We start from the raw sequence: 20281 nt of genomic DNA on the forward strand, positions 1-20281 counted from the left end.
TATAGGCTCCAGATGTAACTCTGCCAATGCCCAGTCAGATGTATTTTCTTGCCCTTACTAGGATTCAAATCTGTAATTTTTGCACATGCTCTAAATTTTGCATTTTAGATATGTATTAGATGTATGCCACCAACATTTATTAAATTGCAAATAGAGTAGAAGCTCAGGTCTATTCCAGGATTTCAGTCGCAACCCGATTTGGTCATGACTGGAAGCAAGACTGACTGCACATGCATGCACAAAAAAATGGCACAAAAGGGGAAATTGCTGTGGCAGGAAAAATCATTCTGGCTGTGTTTGATTGCCACCTGAGGATGTGTTCATGACCAGAGTTGGACATTTTGTGGATTTTTTCGTTGGCACCTGATTTGGTCATGGTCAGAAGCATTTGTGGCCCAAGGTTCCACTGTATTGAATGAAAAGTCTACTATGTTCTTTTGAATGGTCAAGGATTAGATTGTTGTTCAGAACAAAATTATTCAACCTTGGATTCTCTGGGTGTGTTGTATATGAACATCTGCCATTTCCTTACTGGTTGGCATGAAGCATTTGTTGGCCATTATAGCAGGATACACTGATTATTGTGAAATGCATTTAACTTTTTTAAGCAAAAGAATCAAGGACATCGCCTTTATAAAACTTAAGTGCACAGCCTTGATGCAGAAATGTCTGGTGCTTGCTTAGTAATTTCATTCTGAGTACCGAGGAAAGGGAGGGAATCTGACAGCAAGTCATTTTGTGGGAAACCTTCTCTCCAAATGAAGTATATTATCAGTCATCGGCAGCTTGTAAAATACTCCCCTTTAATGCTCTTATTCCATTCCCCGAAACTCAGATTCCCAACCTGGGATCTTCCAGCATGTTCTACACGTTTAACTGGTAACAATTTGGGAAGGTGGATCTAAACCAAACCACTTGAGAATTAAGCCCTAAATCAGTTATAAGGGCCGGAAAAGAAAATAAACCTTTGTTTCAGATTTCTAAGCAGTTCAAGGGAAGAGAACAAAATATAATCAGCTGTACAATTTGATAGAGCCCCCATACCCAAAACTCTAGGCCTCTAATCAAAAACTTAGACAACAAAATATAGCAAGTGGCAAGTATTGGTATTACTGTTTATTTGTGCTCGATTCCTTTCTTTAACAAGGATAACATAGTTATATGGACTTTCAAGAAAATTCCATTCATCTGAAGCATTTCTTTGCATCTGAATCTACTGAAAAGAGAATAATCTTCCAATGAAAGTGTTTTAGGAAAACTAACTTCTTTAAATCCTGACACCCCAAATTAATTGGTGCATGGGCATCCATAAAGTAAACACAGCAGTTTATGAGTGGAGAGGGAAAAAACATATAGGCAGAGGCAAAAAAAAGTTTGACCCCTTCTGATGGTGGTAAAATACATGGAGCCTAATTCCCCTCTTATACTTCCTAGACATCTTTGTTATTCAGGATTGGCCATGGCCTTTCAGGGTATGTGCTGCAGTTTGTCTGATATTTCATAGGAGATTTTGTTTACAGCATTCTTTTTCAAATGTTGTATGTTTATAGGTGGATCTAAGCAGTTAGACTGGACATATGATCCAAATTCAAATGTATCTCATCATATGGTTCTCGTTACTCATGTGGCACTCCATAATCAGTGCCAAGTGGCTAGCATTTCACAGGCAGTGTGGACATAATATAATTAAAAATAGAGCTTTCTGGTTTAAGTAAAAACATTACAATGAACACCAAGGCTAAGATTTTATTTAAGTAAATAATATTCATTTATTTCTTTGAACAGAGTCCCTTCCTTCCTTCCCTCACTCATTGTATCAGGGAAATAGGCTCCATTGGAAAGTCTCAGCAGAGTTTGAAATTGGGCACACTATATCAATCTTGTAAATAAATATTTAAATTCATGAGAAAGTTATAAATTCATAGCTACAGTAGTGAAATTCACTGATACAATATTAACATACCTAGGAAATATGAATGTATAAGACCTGAAATAAAAAAAAACCTATCAATTATATGCACATAGTAGCTTTGATAATATATTTGCCAGGACAGCCATTCACATAAACAGTAGAATAATTTATCACTCAGCAGCAGCAAAAAAAAAAAAAGAAAGAAAAGAAACATTTAACAATATATCCCACATTCTCTTCTTTCCACACAATTTCCTTTGGGTTGCTATAATGGTATTTAAGACATAAACTTGCTGTTTCTAATAACAAGTTCAGCATCTCTGCTAATGTGTCCCAAATAAACAGATGTTGGTATTTTCTCTGGAGTAGTGTTTCTCAATCTCAGCAATTTTAAGCTATGTGGGCTTCAACTCTTCAACTCTTTCCCACCCATGCTGGCTGGGGAATACTGGGAATTGAAGTCCATATCATTCTAATTCCTTTCTTAAATATGCCTCTATCCTTAGTTTGAAATGCTGCAGTATTAGGCCACACAATACTAGTGCTCAGATTTGTGATGATTTCCTCCCCCCTTCCCCCCGATTCAGAAAACAGAATGACAAAGTTGAGAGAGACCTTGGTGGTCTTCTAGTCCAACCCCCTGCTTAGTCAGGAAACCCTACACCATTTCAGACAAATGGTTCTCCAAACTGTTCTTAAAAAGCTCCAGTGTTGGAGCATCCACAATTTCTGGAGACAAGCGGTTCCACTGATTAGTTGTTCTAATTGTCAAGAAATTTCTCCTTAGTTCTAGATTAGATCTTTCTCTGAATAAGTTTCCACCTGTTACTTCTTGTCTTGCCCTCAGATACTTTGGGGAATAGGTTGGCCCCTCTTGTTTGTGACAACCTCTCAAATATTGGAAGACTGCTCTCATGTCACTCCTAGTCCTTCCCTTCGTTAGGCAGGACATAACCAGTTCCTGCAACTGTTCATCATATAGTTTGGCTCAGTGGTGGGATTTTTTTTTTACTACCAATTCTGTGGGCGTAGCTTGGTGAGCATGGCAGGGGAAGAATACTGTAAAATCTCCAGTCAGAGGTGGTATTTGCCAGTTCTCCCAAATACTCAAAATTTCCACTACCAGTTCTCCAGAACTGGTCAGAACCTCTGAATGCCACCTCTGGTTTGGCTTCCAGCCCCCCTTATCATCTTTGTTGCTCTTCTCTGCACTTGCTTTTGTATTGAGGTACCCAGAACTGGATGTAGTATTTCAATACAGTATCACCAAGGCAATATATAACAATGGTACTAATATTTCATGTGATTTTGATACTATTCCTCCACTGGTACAGTCTATGACTGAATTGGCTTTTTTGGCAACTGCAGCACATTGCTGGTTCATAGTTAGGTGATTGTCCACTAGGATGTCTAGATTCCTCTCATAGTTACTGCGGTTGAGTACGTGCCACCTATTCCAGACCTGTTCATTTGGTTTTTCTTGCCTAAGTGTAAAACCTTATTTTTAAATTTTAATTTAATTTTTAATTTCGATAAAGTTATCAGTTCAGTACACTTTTGGGAAACTTCATTTTTAGAGTTTTTATAATCTAAACATTGTCCAAAACAATGATAATGTTATTAATTAGTTTATTACATATAATAAACATATATATGATCTCACCTTTTAATTGATTATGTAGCACACAGTGATTTCAGAGCAAATTCGTTTCACACATGGTTCAATTTCAGCAGCCAAAATGGAATTACATTTGCTTTAAATACCAGTATTTCTTGTATTGCATCCTGAGCATTTTCGATTACAATTAAAATCAATTACAATTTTAATGCTCTGGCTATAAGTAACAGAAAGTTCAGTTGGTTCCGTAAGCCAAGTAAAAGTTATTCCGAGTTCATAAAGCCTATGTCTACTTTCTGCATTTTGAGGAGCCCAATGTTCATTAGCAATAAGAAGGTTACAATGAAAACAGGAAGGTAATTTTACCATATCTATTTATTATTTTAAAAAAGGTTAAAAATACATGGAGTTTAATGTCATTTTTGGACTGTATCCAAAAGAATTTTAGTAAACATTAAATAATTTCCTAGTCTAGTTAATACAAGGAAAGCATTCTCTCACAGCTACATTTGAGAAGATCTGTTTCCCTGTGTGTGTTTCTGCCTGTTTGAAACCAGGGCCAGTCTAATAACTTTCTGGAGTTTGTGATCAGTGCACCTCCTCTTTCTAAATATTTTCATCTGCCTTTTGTAAAGGCTGGTTTCTTGTCTGTAACAAATTTGGGAACATTTACCCACCAAAGAAGATCAATGAGTCAGTTGCCCTGCTCAAATTTGACATTCCTGCTCCTGGAAATGCCTGCAGCGGTTCTTTTAACAAGGAAGTCATAATTAGTTGACATGAATCTGGTATCTGACTTCTTTTCATGCCTATCTTTAAACTGCTAATTAAGGAAATATTTGTGTGCTGTTGTCTGAACTTCTCTCCTTGATTCTTGAAATAACTTGGATCTGTTCCATATTTCCCTCACCTCCCAGCAATGTTCTGCCTTCAGATTTGTTGCAGTTTGACACCATGCAGTTTTTAAATTAAAGCTGGGACAGTTGGCTTAAGAAGTTAGCAAGGAGTTTTAAAAAGAATTTTTTCCATAGTGCCATTTGTACAATAACTTCATTAGTACTCTTCAGTCTAACAGTAAAAGCACCTTAAAATCTGGCCTTATGGCTGCAAATAACAGTATAAGATATGTGATTATTTCCTGCTGAATTTGGTTTGTTATTTTGAAAATATTTTGCTTGCTACCATGGTAAGAAAAACCAAACCCCAAGATATTTATTGAAATGAGGATGACTTAATAAAGGATAGAATTTAAGAGATTCAGAAGTATATGCTTCTCAGTAAATAAGGGAAGGAAAGGGAGAAGGGAGGGAAATATTCTTTATGATATGTTTTGTCAATTTTCTGCCTCAAATCTGTTTATTCTCATCCCTTCTTACCATTCCTGTATAAGATCAGATTCAAATTAGACTTTTTAAACTAATAGTCTCATGGATTTTTTTTTAAAAAGTCTTCCATTGTTAATTCCCCAGAATGACAAGTCCTTTAGTAGGACTATCAAGAATCTTAACTATTTTTGCTGAGGGTTTTTTTTTTGCCTATCCCTACATTATGCAATATTTTTCTCTCATTATCAGTTTTTCTGGCAGTCTTTCCTTAAATGCATTTTTCATCCCAATCATTATTCTTACAAAGTGTCCTTTTTCATATTATCCATTAGTAAAACTTCCAGAAATACAAAGTTATAATTTATTTCAGTTTTGTTTGCTCAGCTTACTCATCCTTAGTCTATTTTCTCCATTTTCCATTTATTGGGATGTGAGATTGATCTATCTTCTAATAACTTCTTTATATAGGTCACATACAGTAATGGTCAAAATTGTGGAAACTTTTAGTGATGGCATAAAAAGTGTATTTTTATGCCATCACTACCAAAAAGGGATGTCTTGGTCTCATCACTCCAAATAACACAGTCCCATTGTTCCTTTGTCCAAGTAACATTAGCCCAGTTTTGTCTTTTCAAACTTTGTTTGAGAGATAAAAGTGGCTTTTTTCATGGAATTCTAGATTTTAAGCCAAATTTCTGCAGTCTGTGTTGAACAGTCCTTGCACTCAACTTCAGATTGCATTGCGCCATTTCATCTTGTATACACCCAGATGATTTTATTCTGTCATGTAGGCACTGTCTCTTAATTCTTCTATCATCACTTGCTGTTGTGCACCTTTTCCTGCCTTTACCAGTGTGGTTTTGTAGTGACTGAGTCTCCTTATTCCTCTTCAAAAACTTAGAAGTGCCACCTTTGGTTAAGTTTCCACCAGTTTTCTTCTAATTTCTTTATAACTGTAGCATTGTTCACTTAATAGTAATATTTTACATCACTATCTGGGTGACCAGTCAACTCTTTTCACCATTATTTAATTTTATTACATTTTACAAGCTCACTAAATGAAAGAACACAAAAAACCCCAACCAACTAGATAGCAATCACATAACATACTGATAAATGTCCTCTCAGCTCAATATATGACATCAATAACTGAATGCTACTGTGATCTGATTGGCTCATTGCCCAAACAAGATGATACCTGATTGGCTCTAAACACTCATGGTCATTGGCTACAATCAGATGAAGGAAAGCTACCTGATATCAACTTAAACAAGTTGTGCTTCCTTTTTCTGGTTATTTGGCTATAACATTTCATAAAATATAGATAATTTAACAAACTTTGTTGCATTACATTCTTGATTAAATTATCTTTCCATTGATATATAATTTTATGGTACTATTCAAAAAAGTGGTATTGTTAGCCATCAAACCTCAAAAATACACTTTTTTAAAACTAAACTTTATTGAACTTTTATTACACTAAAAACATAAAAATATGTCACTCAATAACAGCAATTTGTAACTTCCAGTTTGCTGGGCTTCGGTGGCAGCAGGAATCCGCGATTGTACACGGTTTCTGCTTGTGCTCACCGCTGGAGGACCCCGAGCCAGCCGGCTTTGGGGCTAAAGCCACCCCATAGAGGTGGCCGAAGATAGAGGAGATCCAGCAGGGTTTTGAGGGGAGCCGTACCTCCCCTCTTCAGCTGGCTTAACTCCCTTTTCCGAAGGTGGTAGAGTGGCGGTCAGAAATGGCCGCCTCAAAGAAGCACTCATCAGAAAAGAATGTGCAGGAGGAAGCTAAGAAGTGAAAGTTTTGGCTGACCTGGATAAGAAGCAACATTCAAGATATCCTGGAATTTAAACTTTAAAAAAGATTCATTGTTCCCAAGGAAGATCCGGAAGCAGCAAATGAAAGTGAAAAGGAAAAGTTTGTTTTTTCTCACTCTCCTTCCTTACGGTGACAGCAGATGAATGAGAAATTGGAAAAACCTGCTTTGGCATCAGTAGGTAATTAAACTGGAAATCAAAGCCAAGGGGACAATAAAGATTTCTGAACACTGAAACTTTTTTTTTCGTTGTAAGTGGGAAGGGAGAGGAAAAGAATAAAGAGTAAGATTTGGCTGGAGGACACTGCTTGGAATTTAAAAGAATTGAAAGTTAAATTGTAACAAGACTTCTAAAAGATACATTTTAATTGGAACTTTGTAACTGAATTGTAACCCCAGGAAGAGAAAGTGAAAAAAAGAGGAAAGTGTTAAATGAAACAGCTTGTGTGTATTTGGACTGCTTGGTGACTTTGGGACTTTTGGAAATTATATTTCAATGATTAAAAATACTTGGGTGGTTGTTTAAATTTTTTTTTACAATGGCATCACTTGTGGATGAACTGAAAATGGAATTTAAAAAATATAAAGAAGAGGAACAAGAAAGGAAGGGCTGTTTTGGCTCTGTTTTTCATTTTTTAGAAATGGCGATCTCTACTTATGAGAAACTACAAGAACAAGAAAAATGGGACAAAGAAGAAGCCATCTTTAATGAACAAGAGACTTTATCTGGGGAAGAAAGGGGAAAGAGGGGAAAGAGAATGGAGAATTTAAGACCTAAAAAACAACCAAAAAAGGGAAAAATAAGGTAAAAAGTGGATATAATGTCAGAAAGCAACAGAAAAGAAGAATTCAGAAGAGGGAAATGGAGATGGAGAGACAAGGGGGTAAAAGGGGCAAAGTGAAGAAGCAAGGGAGGAAGGAAGGGAAGAGAAGCTACAAAGGTTTGAAACAAGATGTAAAGAAACAGGATTTATTTAGAGATAATGGGTAAAAATATAACTAAAAAAGAGATTCTGCAAAGGTACATAAGACTGTATTGTTGTATTTGTATTAGAAATACAAATACAAATGTTAGAAAATTGGAACAACATATGATTATAAAATGGGATAAAATATTCAATGTAATTTAGTGAAACTTTCTTTTTTGAACAAAATAAATGAAATGAAATATGAGAGAATTGAATTAAGAAGGAATGGGAACATTTTAATTACATAATGTTTTAAAATATAAGTGAAATTGGGGGGAAGTAACTATGCAAAATTTATAAGGGTTCCCATAGAAGCATGATACCTATTTGAAAAGGAATGTGTAAAATGTTTAAGATTTAAATGAATATTAATTTTAACGATAGAGTTCAATTGGTATGGATTGTTGTTTTAATTATATTATATATTTATAATTTTTTCTTTTCTTAAAATATAGTGTGTAGCTTTAGAATGTACTAAGCAGAATCTGAATGAAAGTTATGTATTATATTAAGTGTTAAATTTAGGGGAAAGATATAAAGGCGCCATACTCCAATCAGTGATTACAGGAGAAATTTTGTGTTAATGAGAAAAGATAATAGACAGTTGAAACAGGACAGACAAAGGATATAAGTATAATGATTTAAATTGAGATGAAATAAATAAAATAGAATTAAGAGAGTGAAAAGAGGGGAGAAGCTATATAGAAAATGTAGAATGGTAAGATGTGGAATGGTATATAAAAGCGAGCATGAACTTGAATTTATGTCTGTACAAAGAGATGTAACCCAGGATCAAGCTGCTTTCAAAAAAGATGTTTTATGTTTTTATGTTTTGTGTTTGGTTTGTATGTTTGTTTTTTAAAAATTAATAAAATTTTTGGGGAAAAAAATAACAGCAATTTGTAGTGCTTATCATATAACAATTATTTGTGCATTATTTACAGGTATTGATTTATGTGTAATTACATTCTTATTTTATCTATTACTTATATTTGATCTATCTTTAATCTATCTCCATTCTATCCAGCTATACCATTGTTCTCACACCTTATAAAATATTGAAGCTTCTTTATCTATTAAACTCAGCGTTAATTTGTCCATTTCAGCACAGTTCATAACTTTTTGTATAACAAGTTTCTCTGAGGGTATGTATGGCTGTTTCCAACATTGGGCAAAGGCCATCCTGGCCCCAGTCAATATGTGTAATAATAAGTATTTTGTGCTCTTTACATATTTTTTTTGAAGATCCCCAATAGGAACAGTTCCGGTTCTAGATCTAGTTGTTTGTTGGTGATTTTCTGTAGCCAACTTTGATTTTAAGCCAATATTTTCAAACCATTAACACTAAGACATATAGAAACCACAAATCGACAAAATCAGCAGCATACAAGAAAATGCATATAAAATATTCTATAGGTGGCACTTACTCCCTTTGAGATTAGTGAAAATGTACCCCCAAATGAGTCCCATATGTTGGAAATGCAAAAAAAAAAGAGGGAACATATTACCATATGTGGAGGTCTTCCCCAGAGGTTTGAAAATATCAAAAATACACTTTAGGTTTCCACAATTTTGGCCACTACTGTAGTTTCCCTTCCTGTATCCTATTTCCTTTCCCTTTCTTCCATGTATTTTTTTTCTTCAAGGCCCATTTGTATCCAGCCAAAAATGGCCTCTTTCCATTTGTCACCTTTTGTATCCTTCACTAGCTGCCTCAGTATTCTACTATAAAGACTTAAATCTATCATGCTTTTATGTCCCCCCCTCCAGTTCCATGCATTTAAAATATTGAACTCTTTGCAATATTCATTGCAAAAATTAATTATTTTATATGCTGCCCAACTCTGGGTGACTGTTTCCCAAAACTCATTCTGGTTCTTCCATTACTGCCAGTCCTCATAGTGTAGAATGCAACTATGTTTATTAATTCATACTTTCATAGGCATGTATGATGAAATTAACTCATGTCATGCCTTTGATGTCATAATTAGATATAGATGTTTCAATGTTTGCCACATCTAATAAAGCTATTTTTTTATTTTTCCTTACCATGGAAATCTATGTTTAGTTTGTTTTGTTATTTTAGAATTTTAGGGTTCTGTAGCTTCCAATACTTGATTGGAATTAACAGAATAACAGAGTTGGAAAGGACCTTAGAGGTCTTCTAGTCCAACCCTCTGTTCAAGCGGAAATCCTATTCCATTTCAGATAAATAGATATCGAATCTCTTCTTAAATTAAAAGGATTACTTTTGACCAATAAGTTCAAATGATTTCAAAACAATGATTTCAAAACCATTATTTTGTTGTGGTTCTCATTCAAATTCAATTAGTGTAATACATGCAAGTCCTAGCCAAATCCAAATACTTCACATTCATCATTTTTAATATGGCATCTTCTTCATGTGTTGGAATGGGAATTGTCAGAATTATTCATTTCTGGATAATTTTTCTGGGAACACGTCTTAATGAAGACTATTCCACGCAATTATATTCTTTGATCGTTGAAACTGAGAATACATAATGGTTTTATTATCCATGAATTTCTGTATCTGCTTTTTCAATTATTATCCTATGTGTATTTGTGAGTACATATGGATTTGTGCTCTAAATCTATGTGCAAAAATGTTTTAATTTTAGCCAAGAGTACTTTCATTAAACTCAACTGAATTGTTAACTCATTTATAGTGTTAATCTGCTGCCAATGCATTCCTAACTTTGCAGTAGGACCTGTGTATTGACCACGTGGTGCTGTTCTTGAGGACTAGTTAGAGTCAGTGGCAAATATATACACAGAATGGATTAATGTTTGATATAGAAAGTTCTTATTTAGTGACCACAATTGAGATTGGTAACTTCTGGCTAAGTAGAAAACCATGTGATCATGACCTTCATTATTAACTCTACATGTCACAAGACAGTTGTGAAATGACCACTTGACCATGGGATGCTGCAATGATGGAAATGTAAAAATTGGTCACAAAGTTGGTGGGTCCTTTTGCATTTTTGTAACTTTGAGCAGTTGCTAAATGAAGCAATCAGTAAGCAAGCGCTCCCTGTCTAGTTAAGAGATTAAAAAGCACATTACATCAGGTCTTCACTAGTAACATTTCTTTAGTGCAAGGGGGTCTAACTCGTGGCGTCACATTGTCATTATGTGACATATCACAATGGTTTTTCCCTTTGCGAAGCTGGGGGTGCATCCAGCCCATGGGCTGCCAGTTTGACACCCCTACTCTAGTATTACCTTCTATTTTTTTAAATTATGACCCTTTAGCTTTTCCAGCTTTGACAAAATGACTAAACAGGACTAAGAAAGCCAATACGGCATACAGCTATATTTCTATGTCACAACACAGTATCTGAAACTAATTAAATCAATCTTTCAATATGTGGCTCTGTGGCTGTAACTATCTCTGGACTTACTTCCCTGTGCATGGAGCAGCATTGGATCAGATTTCATTGACTTTTGTGCAATAGTGCATGGTGGGAAAATAACATAGTATATGAGGTTCTTACACACCAGTCTGTGGAAAGATTAGGAGTAGGAGCCAGTTTGGAGGAGAGAGAGCAAGGTGTGATGCCTTCCCCTCCATATATTGATACATACTTCAGAAGAATCTGTGGAGAAGTTCCAGGAACTGTAACTATTTCCTTTTTTGGATTGACCTTCAGAATCCATTCCTGAGAAATTCTTCTGCCAGCCAATGCCACAATACATAAATCTGGAATGTTATATGTGGTATTGGATTTTTCCACAAAATATGATTTTGGGACAATTGTGCAGATGTGACATAATATATTATTTTAAAAAGGAAATATTCATTCAATGCAGATAATAGAGTCTTATTGTTTATTCAAACAATCAACTATATCTATATCCGTAGTAGATTAAGAACATGTTTGGTTGGGGGCAGAGGGTGAATGAAAGAAAGAAGTTGCTTCAAATGGGATCTCTCATCACAGTTTTTCTGAAATCACCTCCTACGGAACTTAAAGTTGAATGTTCAGGGTCAGAAGGGAAAGAAAACAACAATTAAAGTGACAGGATGATTGAGTAGCTCATTTTCCATTCACTTATGATCAGAACATAAAAGGTGGGATATATTTTCCCGTTCAAGTGATATTAATTATAGGCTAATTGTTATTTTGCAATTAATTGTATATTTTATGACTACAGCAGTGACAATGACTATTGTAAGCATATTTGTAGGATTATATTGGTGGCAATTATACATGGGAAAACTTGCCTTCAGAAAATTGAAGGCTTCATATTATATTGCCCCACTCTTCCATTTACTCAACTTAATTACTATTGATAAAACGTAGACGACTGTGCTCTAACTAATCAAGCTGGGGAATGGAGTCAAAGTGTTTACCTTATTCCCTTTTAAATAGACTGTGAGGTACCATGGCAATGGATTATTCTTAAAGGCTTCTGGGAGACTGTTCAAGAGGGTTAAACTGCCTGATAGCAATCAACACATATTTTTTTCAAAGCAAGCTAAAATCATTTTTGTCTATTTCATTAGCTCTGTCTTAAACATTTTCCAAAAACTGAATACAATGTAAGGTTATTAAATCTGTTTATTGCATGTTTTGATCTGTTCTTAATTAGGTTCAAGTGTACATTAAATGTCTCTTGTTTATTTTTACTTTATTTTTTTAATATTTTAACCCTTATTTTGAGGCTAATATCTCTAACATATAGAAACTTATTTATAATTACCTATAAATATATTATTTCCCATGTTTCTTTTAGGTGACAGAAATGTGAATATGTGGGCATTCATTGCTTGGCGATTAATATCAAGAACATGTGGTTGCTTCACAGTTCCAGATAGTCCTAAATGACATCAAATGTTTGCAATAACTTCTAGACAAACTTTCATCCTGGTTTGGGACCAAAATCCCTTTAATGGCTCCAATAAAAGGCATACATTGTGTGTTTGACAGGAGATAGAATACATTTTCTGGGGACTTTATTGCTATGTCTTTATAGTGATCTCATGACCATTTCACATTTTTTTTCTAAACCAGTAGAAATGAATGATTTAGCCCTTAAAATATTCTTTAAAATCTCATTACAAACCTGCTTTTTCTATCACTGCTGTTGGTATTCATAAGTTTTCATAGAGCTGAGTACACACATTTTCTGAAGTTTGACCATGTCACTGTCTACAGACTCTTCATATTTATATAAAGGTAATGTAGGGTTCTGCTGAAAGCTGTATGCTCTGTTCCAATTACAGTATATTGACTAAAACTTTTGGGTGTATTATATTTAACTATTTCAGCCATAAATTTATAAAATAGAACCCAATACATGAAACACATGTATGGATGCACACATACATACAAACTTTGTCACAAAGAATTTTAGTATTTTTTCTGAATATGTGGAAAATGTAACAATAAAGTTACTGTCAAGATAGTGATGGTTTTTCCTTCTCTGATAGTTAACAGTAGCAGGAAACACAGATTTGCAAAGGGGAAAAAGCAAGGAAATGTAGTATGTGACAGTTTCTTAAATTTTACAGATTGTACTTTCAAGTGCTTAAATAGATTGTCTGTGATTAATTTCATTTCTGTACTCATTTGAGACTTTTGGTATTGTACCTTACTACAACATTCTCTGGAATTCAAGATTCTGATAAAATTCCTTGGTCTGAGTGTGGATATCAATAATAGTATCAATCAATCAATTACCATCATCATCATTATCATCATCACCTTAATCACCATCACCATCCTATGTTGATGAAAACCTCTTCTGGTAGAGAAACTGTTACAGTTTATAGAATTTGAATAGTGAATTTAAGATGCTGTTTCTTTTGGAGCTAAATTTACTAGATCTCACAGTATTACTAGAAATTGAATAATGTCTTTAAATTACATATAAACTGTTATTAGGAATTGGTAGGGGACGGACCTTTGAAAAGAAACCATTAGTATTCTGGTGTGGTTTTGATTACTAAGATTTATCAAATAAGAAATCTGGTTGGCTTCAAAAGACCATGAAAAGTTTTGCTTTCTCATAGCTACAATTATTCATGATTTGGGAGATTGGCAACAATGAAATGGAACTAATCTTTCTTTTTAAAAAAAAAATTTTTTTAATTGATTTTACAAGTAAAACAAACCAACAACACATACATAAATGAAAGAGAAAAAAAGAAGAAAGGGAGAAGAAAATAAAAAGAAAAAAATAGAAAACAATTAAAAACATTCTCATCTTCAACAGTTTGTAAGACCTCTTTGTTATCCTTATTTTATGCCATATACACACACCTAATCCTTACATATATCTGTGTATCACTACTATGGATTTATCCTATCCTCTTTTGCCTTTTAATGTGAAGTCTATCTTTGGTCTATCCATTTGTACCAGCAGTTCCAGCTGCTGTAGTATATTAGTGTCTTTATTTTTTAATGCCAAAGTTAATTTGTCCATTTTTGCACAACTTGAAATTTTTTGAATGATCATCTCCTCTGATGGAACATGAGATTGCTTCCAACATTGTGCAAAAGCCAATCTGGCCGCTGTCAAAATGTGTATTATTATACATTTCACTTTTTTTTTTGATATTTGTTTATCAAAGATCCCTAACAGAAAGGACTCTGGTTTGAATTCGATCTGTTCTCTTGTCATTTCTTCCAGCTAATTTCTAATTTTCTGCCAATATTTTTGAGCTTCTGTACAGGACCACCACATATGGAAAAAAGTTCCCTCTTCTTTTTTGCAATTCCAGCAATTCGGACTCATATTGGGGTGCATCTTCGCTAATCTCGAAGGAAGAAGGTGCCATCTATAAACATTTTATAGGTGTTTTCTTTGTATACTACCAATTTTGTAATTTTATTATTTCTATCCCAGACCTTTTCCCATTCTGTTATGGTGATGCTATGTCCTATATTCCTACTCCAGGCTATCATGTTCCCTTTTACAATTTCTTCTTCTAATTCTACTTCTAATAAATAATTATAAAATTTTGTTATTTTTTTTGCCTGATCCTAATAAAAATTTATCTAATTGCTGGAGTTTATTGTTGATTCCAAATTCTTTCTTGTCCTGTTTATATCTACTTTGAATTTGAAGGTACGCCCATTGATCAATTTTTTGTCCTCGCTCTTGAAGTTCTTGCCGTGATTTCAAATTTCCTTGTGTATCCAATAGGTCCTTATATTTAATCATTTTAGTGATATCCGGGTTATTTGGGTAAATCATCGCCTCCATTGTTGAAATCCAAATTGGTATTTTTAAATAGTGTTTTTTCTGTAATTTTCTTCCAATTAGTTAATAATGAGTCTCTGATTAGGTGTCTGTGAAAATATTTCTGGCTAGTTTTCCCTACATCCCATAAAAAAGCATGCCACCCCCTCTGCAAGTCATGGCCTTCTAAGAATAATATGCTCTTATTGGTTAAATTCACCCATTCCTTCAACCATACTAAAGAGGCTGCACTATAATACAACTCCCAATTTGGAACTGCCAGCCCTCCCCTGCTCTTTATATCCTGCATTGCCTTTAAATTTATTCTAGGTTTTTTCTCTTGCCAGATAAATTTTACAGTTATTTTATTAAGTTCTTCAAAAAAAAATTTGTGTACTTTGATTGGGATCGTCTGAAATATATATAGGAATTTTGGAAGAATATTCATTTTAATAGCAGCAATCCTGCCTAATAATGAAAGTTGCAGCTTGCCCCATGTTTCTAAATCCTTCTTTATCTGTTGCATAATTATTTTCCTTAAGTATCTTACAATGTGCTGTCAACCATATTCCTAAGTATTTAACTTTCTTTATCACTTGTATGCCCATAACTTCTTCTAGTTCTATTTTCTATTTTTCTGTTAAATTTTTAGTCATTAATTTTGTTTTCTTCCTATTAACTTTAAGTCCTGCTACTGCTTCAAATTGTTCTAATTCATTCATCAATTTTTGTCCTCTTTCTATTGGTTCCTCAATGAAAAAAATCATATCATCCGCAAACGCTTGCAACATATATTCTTCTTTCTTAAACTTTAATCCTTTTATGTCTGGGTTCTGTCTAATTCACTTCTAATGCTTCTAATGATAATATGAAGAGCAGGGGTGAGAGTGGGCAGCCCTGTCTGACTCCTTTTTCTATTTTTATTGGACTGGTATATTCCCCGTTTATTATAATATTAGCCTGTTGTGTATCATAAATGGTTGTTATAATATTTTCAAATTTGGTGCCTAAATTCATATTATAATTTTTTTGGATTAAAAATTGCCAATTTAAATTATCAAAGGCCTTCTCTGCATCTAAAAACATAAGTGTAATTTGTTTTTCGGGGTGGGTTTCATAAAATTCTAAGATGTCTCGTACTATTCTTAAGTTGTTCCTGATATGTCTGGTCGGGAGAAATCCATTTTGATCTTCATATATATGCTCATTTAACATTCTTTTTAGTATACTTACTATAATAGAAGTGAATATTTTGTAATCAGTATTTAACAGTGAAATCAGCCTATAATTATGTATATATCGGGGATCTGAATCCTCCTTCGGGATCAGCAAAATCAATGCCCCCCTCCATGAGTCCAGCATCCTGGCTGCCAATAAGACATCATTAAAAACTTCCACCATAAGAGGTCCTATTTGTTCTGCTATTGCCTTGTACAGCTCCCCTGGAATCCCACCTGGTCCTGAGGATTTATTGTTTTTCTGGTTCTCTATTGCTGATTTCAATTCAAACCAAGTAATGTCTTTTTTAAATAATTCTTCCATTTCTTCCCCAATTGCTTTATCCGTCACTTCATCTAAATAGTTTCTTATTCTATCTTTGTTAACTTCTTCCTTTTTATATAACTCTTCAAAATATTTATGGGCAATTTCTTTTTTTTGTTCTATCTCCTGTTGTATATCCCCCTTTCCATCTATTAGCTGGTATATCAATCTCTTTTCTTTCCTTTTTTAAAGTCTATATGATAGCCATCTCCCTGGCTTATTAGCATGATCAAAATAAGTTTGTCTAGTTATATTCAAGTTTATAATCATTCTCTCTTGTTCAATTAAATTCAATTTATGTTTAGTTATTATCTGATTTTGCAATTTTGAATCCCTTGGGGTACACTGTAATTGAGTTTCTAATTCCTTAATTTTTTGTTGTAATTTGTTTTGTTGGGTGTATTTTTCCTTATTCCTCTTGGCGTTATACAAGATTGTTATACCTCTTATTACTGCCTTCATTGTATCCCAAATGTTTTGTTTCGTAGTTGCTCCATTATCATTTTCCTTTAAGAAATAATTTAATTCCTCCTTGAGTTTGTTGGTGTATTCTTTTTCTCTTATTAACTGAGTATTTAACGTCCATCTTTTCTTGGGTTTTTCCCTACCCTTCCATATTATCTGAATTGGATTGTGATCTGCCCATTCATTAGGTAAAATTTCAATCCCTTTTATCTCATTTGCTATTTCCCCATTCATCCATGCCATATCAATTTGTGTCCATATTTGATGAGGATTTGAATAGAATGTAAATTGTTTTTTCTCGGGATGTGATCTTCTCCATATATCAATCAAATTTAACTCCTTCATCATTTCCATACATATCTTGGGAAGCTCTCTTTCCCCCCCTTTGTTCTCCCCCCCCCCCCGTTACTGTGGTCTTTTTGATAATCAGCAATAGAATTAAAGTCTCCTATGATACAAATATTTCTTTTTTCCAATCCTACTATTTTTCCATAAAGATGCTGAAAAAACTCCTTTTGATCTCCATTCGGGGCATAGATTACCACTAAGAGAATTGGGATGGCATTAATCCATTAAACCAATCTTTCTTGAAACACACTTTTTTTTTTTTTACTGTCAACCCTCAGTGAATAGCTTGCTTAATGATTTATGAGGACTAACTTTGCAATTTAGTCAGTACTGAATCAAGAAGACCATTGAAAAAAATGGTAGAGTTCACATTTTGTTGATCATGTTTTATGCACCATTGATGAGTACCATTGTAAAATAATTTGTAAAAGTGTGATCACCCAGTGCAAAAAGGTAAAACTTGCAATTGAGGGATGGATGAATATGTAGTTAAACTGGTAAAAAACAGACTTCAAAAATCAATAAAACTGCCTAAGCAGCTTGAGGTATGCCGTTGAGTTTTCTAACATAATATGGAAAGTAGAAGGCTTAAACTGAGTTCCTTAGATTCTTTATTAGATCAGAGTAATATATCATTTGAACATTAATTAACTTGAATTCTGCTGTTCTAAGAAAACTTACAGTTCACATATGATTTTGCAGAGATGGTCTTAATTTATACCACATTTCATATATGCACCAGATATACAAGTAAATAGTAGTATTCATGTACCATTATTTATAAAATATCTGATATTCACTTGCCAATGATATCATAAATTAAATTACAAGTATATTATACAAATCAACCCAGAAAAAAAATGTTTGGGGTACCATGTATACAAGCTAAAATTCAACATGTATTCAAGAAGCTTAATGTGATTTTCTTCTTGGTTCTACATTTTATAAAATATTCTTTGTTCTAAAATATGTTTGCCCAGAGGTTTAACTTTCTATTTTCTTTCTTTCTTTCTTTCTTTCTTTCTTTCTTTCTTTCTTTCTTTCTTTCTTTCTTTCTTTCTTTCTTTCTTTCTTTCTTTCTTTCTTTCTTTCTTTCTTTCTTTTTTCAGACAGGAAGCATTGCTTGCTGCCATTAGTGAAAAAGATGCAAACATTGCCTTGCTTGAGCTGTCTGCTTCAAAAAAAAAGAAAACGCAGGAAGAAGTGATGGCTTTGAAAAGAGAAAAAGACAGATTGGTCCATCAGCTAAAACAACAGGTTGGGAATCTTTTCTCCCCATTTCTTTCTTGGGACACTGATATTATTCTCTCAGTTTTCTTCTGACTTTAAGTTAAGCCTTAAAACAAACCTTGTGACAGCTGGAGGAAAAGTGAGGATCAAAATACATGTCATCTCTCTTCTATTTTACTGGTCTTTAGCTGAATGTAGAGTTAGCTCATTCCATATATATCTTAGTTTTCCTTTTTCTTCACATCTAACTACTGATTATATAATAGTAGACAGTAAGATTTTGAGCTATGTTCCTCGTACAGAATCCCATTAACTTTGTTTCCTGTATGCTATTGCATTATTTGCTTATTTGGATGGTTAAATTGTGAACCTTTTCCAGGTTTATCTGGAAGTTATATATGTAACTGGATTTCAGCACAAACCTATCTATAATTTGCTTCAGTTATAATTACCAGTTGTATATGTCTGTGTGTGTATACACATGCACACACATTCTTGTCCTCTTTCTTTTTAAAAAATATTACAGCCCACTGTGCAGTATGATTTGTTGTTTTCAATATTTGATTTGAACTAGACCTACATTTAGGATGTCATAACCTTACCTAGCATATACAAGTGAGAACTCAAAACAAATTAATTACTAATCAAATTAATAAATAAAATGAATGTTTATGCCTTGGGATAAAAATTTAAGAACTAATTATTCATTTCAAACAATCAAATTTATCATGTCATTTTTTCCAATTTTTGTTGGGGATACACTGTATATTTTTAAGCTACTATCCATGTTATAATCTTAGCTTTTCATCAACCAGGAGGGACATGGCTCTATTGACAGGTACTTGGGCTGATAACATCAGGTTATTAGAGATGCTAGGTAAGATGATTTTACCCAGTTATCCTGAAACAGTTTCATCCCATTAGACTTATGAAGTGGATAGAGACCTCCGTGCTAACAGCACAACTACCTGTCATATAGATCCATGTCCATCCTAGCTGATGAAAACCTCCAGAATGGAGACCTTTAGATAAGTTCAGGCAGTGATAAATGCACTATTGCAAGAGGGATGTTCCTAGGACCTTACCTACTTTGTTCAGGTAGACTGCAGTCATGCAGGATTAATGGATTCATCCCAGTTATCTTTACATTACCAGAAATTTCTTAAATGACTGAGATAATGACTTTTCTCCATTTACAGTTGTCCCAAGTTGTCCCAATATAGATTTCAGAAATTATTCTCTAGTACGCCACTCCTCTTTATTTGTTTCAAATAAAGGGAGGTTTACACCCATGCTGAACTTGTCTGGTTTGTTGCTTCTCTCACTCTACAATGTCTTTCAGAATATCTCCCATGAATGACAAGTTGTCATTTAGAAGCAAAATATACAATCCTACTTTTTAGACCTGTGGTGGTGCAGTGATTAGAATGTAGTACTGCAGGCTACTTCTGCTGACTGCAGGTTGCAGTTTGGCAGTGAGTCTCACCTGCTCAAAGTTGACTCAACCTTCCATCCTTCTGAGGCAGGCAAAATGAGGACCCAGATTGTTGAGGGCAAAATTCTGGCTCTATAAACCATTTAGAGAGGTCTGTAAAGCACTGAAAAGTGGTGTATAAGTCTAAGTGCTAACTGCTATTGCTATAATGATAGTAAATAGAAAGCAAATCCTAAAATCATCCTTGTTACTGCATAGCCTGGCTTTTACTGACATTGATCGCATGAAGATATGGATAGAAATGTGATCTCTGTATGCAAGAAAGCCCATTGCTAATTATACAGATTTTCCTCAACTATTTAAAAAGTATAGAAAGACTGAAACTAAAAACAGCAATAAA

General features: G+C 34.0%; 1 protein-coding gene across 1 annotated transcript in view; it reads left to right on the forward strand.

The window, feature by feature from the left end:
• ERC2 (ELKS/RAB6-interacting/CAST family member 2) overlaps positions 1-20281 on the forward strand; it is a 615701-nt gene that overhangs the window by 411624 nt on the left and 183796 nt on the right. Inside the window, exon 15 of the mRNA XM_087923860.1 lies at positions 18326-18473. Within this exon, the coding sequence (XP_087779986.1) occupies positions 18326-18473 (148 nt within the window). The remainder of the gene's footprint in view (positions 1-18325; positions 18474-20281) is intronic.

This window comes from Pseudonaja textilis, chromosome 2 (assembly GCF_049901715.1).
Source record: "Pseudonaja textilis isolate UNSWEBS1 chromosome 2, rPseTex1.2, whole genome shotgun sequence".
Lineage (NCBI taxonomy): Eukaryota > Metazoa > Chordata > Lepidosauria > Squamata > Elapidae > Pseudonaja > Pseudonaja textilis.